The sequence below is a fragment of the Papio anubis genome, chromosome 16, assembly GCF_008728515.1.
Source record: "Papio anubis isolate 15944 chromosome 16, Panubis1.0, whole genome shotgun sequence".
Classification (NCBI taxonomy): Eukaryota; Metazoa; Chordata; class Mammalia; order Primates; family Cercopithecidae; genus Papio; species Papio anubis.
Window position 1 is genome coordinate 45,030,370 of NC_044991.1, and position 6,000 is coordinate 45,036,369.

The 6,000-nt window shown below is 43.3% G+C and overlaps 1 protein-coding gene across 11 annotated transcripts in view; it reads left to right on the forward strand.

Annotated features, from left to right (window-relative positions):
• The window catches only part of TASP1 (taspase 1), a 260,524-nt gene extending 255,467 nt beyond the window's left edge, over window positions 1-5,057 (forward strand). For 7 of the 11 annotated variants that reach the window (XR_002515231.2, XM_021921239.2, XM_003905082.5 and 4 more), the window contains one exon: window positions 3,975-5,057. Coding sequence is in view for 6 of the 11 variants with exons in the window: in XM_021921239.2 (XP_021776931.1) it covers window positions 3,975-4,067 (93 nt within the window). In the remaining 5 variants the exon portion in view is untranslated. The remainder of the gene's footprint in view (window positions 1-3,974) is intronic. The other 4 variants (XR_002515229.2, XR_002515227.2, XR_002515230.2 and 1 more) reach the window with 3 other exon arrangements.
• The last annotated feature ends 943 nt before the right edge of the window (window positions 5,058-6,000 follow it).

A 6,000-nucleotide genomic window follows, 5' to 3' on the forward strand; every position in this document is an offset into this window, starting at 1 on the left:
CTCAAGAATCTGTCTGTGCTTCTCTGGGAATTAGCAACAAAGCAGCAAATTATAACTACACGGCCAGTGGATCCCATTGGTGTGGAGCTGTGTGCATCTGAGAATCTAGAGCTCCATCTCTATTCTAACAGCACCATCACTTGGAAGGTGGAAAATTTTAGTTAGTCAGTACTTAAAAAAAATCTAAGTTTGTTTTGTTTTGTTTTGAGACGGAGTCTTGCTCCGTCGCCCAGGCTGGAGTGCAGTGGCATGCAAGCTGGGCTCACTGCAAGCTCCACCTCCCGGGTTCACGCCATTCTCCAGCCTCAGTCTCCCAAGTAGCTGGGACTACAGGTGCCCACCACCACGTCTGGCTAATTTTTTTTGTATTTTTAGTAGAGACAGGGTTTCACTGTGTTAGCCAGGATGATCTCAAACTCCTGACCTTGTGATCCTCCTGCCTTGGCCTCCCAAAGTGCTGAGATTGCAGTCGTTAGCTACTACACCTGGCCTTTTTTTTTTTTTTTTTTTTGTTAAGAGGGAGTGCTGGAGTGCAGTGGCACAGTCTTGGCTCACTGCAACCTCTGCCTCCTGGGGTCAAGTGATTCTCCTGCCTCAGCCTCCCGAGTAGCTGAGATTTACAGGCATGCGCCACCATTCCCAGCTAATTTTTTTGTTTTTTTAATTTTTAGTAGAGATGGGGTTTTGCCCTGTTGGCCAGGCTGGTCTCGAACTCCTGACCTCAGAGGATCCGCCCGCCTCAGCCTCCCAAAGTGCTTGGATTACAGGCGTGAACCACCCGCGCCCGGCCAAAAAAATCTAAGATTAATCTTTACTATGGCAAACTAGTGTGACTGACTTTTCAACCAAACAGATTGGTCATATCAGTTAAAACACTTAAAATGTTTTCCTTTTTTTTTTTTTTTGCCTGAGCACAGGGGACTTTATTCATGGCATACAACAGGGTTCTACCTCCCTCTTCAGGGTGTCTGTGTGGACATTGTGTGGAGGGGAGATTCTCAGCGTGGTAGGGGACTGAGCGTGGACAGGGACTCCCAGCAGCTGAGGGTCTCTTCCTTTCATGATGTCACTGGGGCTGGTGGTCCAGGGATCTTACTCCTTGGAGGCCATGTGGGCCATGAGGTCCACCACCGTATTGCGGTAGCCAAATTCATTGTCATACCAGGAAATGAGCCTGACAGAGTGGTTGTTGAGGGCATTGCCAGCCCCAGCATGGAAGATGGAAGAGTGGGTGTCACTGTTAAAGTTGAAGGAGACAATCTGGTGCTCAGTGTAGCCCAGGATGCCTTTGAGGGGCCCTCTGACACCTGCTTCACCACTTTCTTGATATCCTCATATTTGGCAGGTTTCTCCAGATGGTAGGTCAGGTCCACAACTGACACATTGGCGACGGGGACATGGAAAACCATGTCAGTGAGCTTCCTGTTCATCTCGGGGATGACCTTGCCCACAGCCTTTAGCAGTGCCAGTAGATGCAGGGATGATGTTCTGGAGAACCCCACAGCCATCATGCCACAGTTTCCCTTGGGGCCATCCACAGTCTTCTGGGTGGCAGTGATGGCGTGGACTGTGGTCATGAATCCTTCCATGATGCCTAAGTTGCCATAGATAGCTTTGGCCAGGGGTGCTAAGCAGTTGGTGGTACAGGAGGCACTGCTGACGATCTTGAGACTGTTGTCATACTTCTCATGGTTCATGCCTATATGAACATGGGGGTCTCAGCAGAGGGGGCAGAGATGATGACCCTTTTGGCTCCCTGCTGCAAGTGAGTCCCAGCCTTCTCCATGATCGTGAAGGTACTGGTGGACTCCACAATGTACTGAGCATCAGCATTGCCCCATTTGATTTTGGTGGGATCTCACTCTTGAAAGATGGTGATGGGATTTCCATTGATGACAAGCTTCCCATTCTCAGCCTTGATGGTGCCGTGGGATATGCCATGGGTGGAACCATACTGGAACATGTAGACTATGTAGTTGAGGTCAAGGGAGAGGTCATTGTTGGCGAGAACATCTACTTTACTGGAGTTAAAAGCTGCCCTAGTGACCAGCGCCAAATCCTTTTACTGTGGCCTTCACCTTCGCCTTCACCAGGGATGTGGCTAGCACTGCATGAAAAGATGTGGCTGTCTCTTGAACGGGAGGAGCAGAGAGCCTTAAGATTCTGCATGTTTATATAAACATAGCCCTAGAATGGTCTGTTTCACTCATTTACCCACTCAGCATTTCCAGAATGGTGTGCTTCTATGTGAAACACATGGTCAGGTACAGGGAAACTGAGATGTATGTTAACACAAGCTTCTGCCCATAACTGACTTTCAATTACAGAAACCTGAAAACTCAAAACCAAGACTGGATGAGAAGGGCTCATATGGGTGCTATAGGAGCTAGAAGAGCTTCTAAGTTGAGTTGGGTGCCTGGTCAAGGCTTCCCTTGAGAAAGAGCCAGAGAAGGGTGTTAGAGACATGGCGTCCAGCAAGGAGTGGAGGGAGATGACCCAAAATGGATGTCTGCTGCTTTTTCATGTATCATTTTAATGTGTTATTTCCCATTATTCCAAATTCCTATAAAAGTGCATTGCTATTTAAATATGGTAAAGGTACCTTATTAAGTTCTTCTGCTTGTGGGATACTCTAGAGTCTACCTAGTCCTTACCCATTTGCTCAATGTAAAATAGTTTATTGCATTTTTTATGCTGACATCCTGGTTTGTTGTAGAAAGTGGTCTGTTTTTAGGCTAAAGAGAAATTTAAATTCACTTCTCTCAAAAAGAACTCTGGAGATAAGTTCATATAAAACATTATCTTCAACAGCTCCCACTGTTTATATGATTTGATGCCCCACTGAGCCGCCACAGGAAGCTTCAAACACATCTTGGCTCACACTTTTTCAGACCAAGGTTACTTGTCTTCTGATGAGACTCCCCAAGGTTTCAGTACTTAGGAAAAGCTCGTTTAGAGAAACAAGTAGAGAGGATTGCCTGAAGTTTATGCAGCCCCTCTTTCTTCTTAGAAATTCCAGGCATTTGTCTATCCTTGGATTAAGCCAGATCACCAAAATGAGGAATTCTTGACTGACCTCATCCTGACCCCTCATGAAACAGAGTGAAGTGCTTACTGTCTTCTACCAGAGCCTCCAGCCCCAGCCTCCTCTGAGTGATGTTGTAACACTCAGCCCTACAAAACTCCCCGTTGTATAGCTGATGTCTTCACTCAGTCCCTAAACACAGGGCCCTCTTTACAAAGACCTATAGGAGAAATGACTCCTTGGTCTCAGTGCCAGGAACAATTGTTCTCATCCAAGCAATGAGTTTGCTGTGAGCTTTATGCTACATGAACCACCAACCTGATCTCTGTTGCTAGGAAACTGAGAGACAGGGCAGCAGGCTTGCCTCTGGCATGGGTACCAAACTTCTCAGCTTTGATTTCTTTGTTAGCCCCACTTCCGTCTTTACCTTATTTTGTAAGCTCTTGTTTTTCTTCTCATTTTCTCTCCTATTTTAGGCTATTGAATTACCTGAGTTTTTGTAAGCTACTGAAATTCTTTAAGGAATAAATTTGGGGTATAAAGATGAATTAAGTATCCTTAGTTACTCTGTTTAGAGGACAAAACATATACAAATTACTAGTTTTCACATAACAACTATACTCAATAGAGCTGGCATTAAAACTGCTACTCTTGTGAATATGACTGAACTATACATTCTATGTCAGGGGTCTTGACTAACTTGGTCACCTCTCTATCTCAGTTGCTAGTGCTGTGCTTGGCATGTAGCAGATGCTCAGTACATATTTCCTCAGCGATTTGAACAAGCGGTCTTTCAGTAACTAAAGTTTACCAGTGGTACAGTCTGTGGCTACTCAGAAGCAGAGTGAAGGCCTAATGCTCTGGTGTTTCCTCTACCTTTTTTGGACACGGGTTGGGGTGTAGGACACTGCTGACCCCCCCTGATGCTCTCCTGTCTCTGTCTCTGCAGACTCACATTTCAAGACTCCCTCCCGGTGCGGTGGCAGGACAGTCCGTGGCAATCGAAGGTGGGGTGTGCCGCCTGGAGAGCCCAGTGAACTGACCCTTCGGGCTGAGTGTGAAGCGTCTGAGAGGCGTTTCAGAACCTGAGCTTTTTGGGATTTTTAACTGAAGTTGGCTGTTTTATCTTTCTTGTTTTACAATTCCTATTGCAACCTCGTGCACTGCTCGAGACACAAGTGCTGCTGTAGTTAGCGCTTAGTGACACGCGGGCCTTTGGCGGGTGAGCGGGACTGTGTGTGTGTGTGTGTGTGTGTGTGTGTGTGCGCGCGCGCGCACATGTGTGCGTGTGTGTATGTGTGGAGTATGTGTGTTTGCTTCTCCCTGGATGAAATAGAAACTCCTCATTGTGTGACCAGGAATGGTTAAATCATCTTTACAAAATGTGTGCTTTAACTGTTTACAAGTAAAACCTAAAGTTGCAGGAAACATTTTTTATTTCATAAAGAGGTACCAACTGTCGCTGATGTAATGTGTCAGAACTGAAGAGTAAATCTACTTGTTTAAATGACTTGACAGTGGTAGTGCTTCATTTAATAACAGTGATAAGTAATAAAATGTTTTTATTTGTTAACCAGTTTAAGTGGATCCTGTGGTAACTTAAACTGTTGTTCTCATCCCTTATACGGGGCATTTTTCTTTAACAAAGAATGGTTTCAGTGAAACAATCTAGCAGAGAATTAATGTCAGAACCTTTTTAAATAATAGTCTGATTGATACAGTTTGTACTTCTTTCATCAAGCTTTTCTAAGCTTAAATATTGCATAGCTTCGAGCTGTATGGACTATATTATGAAAGAATATGTAAAGAGAACATACAGTAATGCACAGTCCTTAATTTGTGTATAATGGAATGTTATTTACAATATAACACTGTAAATAAGAAAGCAAAGTTTATGGGAAAATTCAATATTATCTTTGTTTTTGTTTAAATATATTTTTAAGATAAAGGCACAAAAATAAAAGAAGTGTATTACTGGGTATAGTATGTGACTCCTCTTCTCAGACTAATAAATTATCTTTTGAATCCTTGATTGGACAGTTGTTATTTATATTGTTTATAAAATGTTCTCCCGGAAATCATACCATTATTCATCTTGCTGTTATTCTAATTGTTCCAAGGCCAGTCTTACGCAGTTAAAGAAGACACTGGCAAGATGAAAGTTGAACTTAGTACATGACTGAATGGTCAATAATGGAAGTCCCAAAATTTCTGTTGCAATTTGATAAAAATAACAAAGAGAAGGAATAAGAACACTTTGCTTTGAAAAATTGTAGTGGCAGCTAAAAGCTCGATAGTTTCAGTTGATAAATTACTTCTAAATGTTGTATTCAGGGATTCTGGAGCCACGTAAGAAAACCAAGACTTTCCTTTTGATTTTTTTTTTTTTTAATGTAAGAAGTGGTTATCAAGAAGATACTAAAGATAGACTCGCTCAAGGGGAGGAAGTTCCCTGCACCATGTAATCATGGCTCTGGGCGGTAACTGATAAAGCCCAGATAAAATTATACACTTGACATCAATGTATGGCCAAATTATAAAGGAAAGACAACCAAAATGGAGTGGGTGTAAATATGAATAATTTGAGAGTTGCCGATTTGTATTCCTGGTACAGGCAATTACATTTGTCTTGCTGTGCTCTCATAGACAGGTTGGTGCCATGGTATCTGTTTCTCATTCTTAATCAGGCTGAGAACTTAGTGAGAGATGGGCTGGCTGGTGGGGAGCCTTTGGCTTCAAAAGCTTTCGAAGACCTGTTACCTGTTGGCAGAGATTTTTCAGGAACTGGATTGGATCACATAAAACTATCAGGACACTTTGGAGTCTGAAAATCGTCTGACCAATTTCACCAGGAATGCCACTTCTTTCATCTCCTTTTGCCTTTTCTCCATTTATATTTAAAAGTCTGAGCTTGTTAAGGACCCCTTTTATTAAGAGTTTAAACACTGGCCAGTATAAAAGAGTACAGCCTCTCC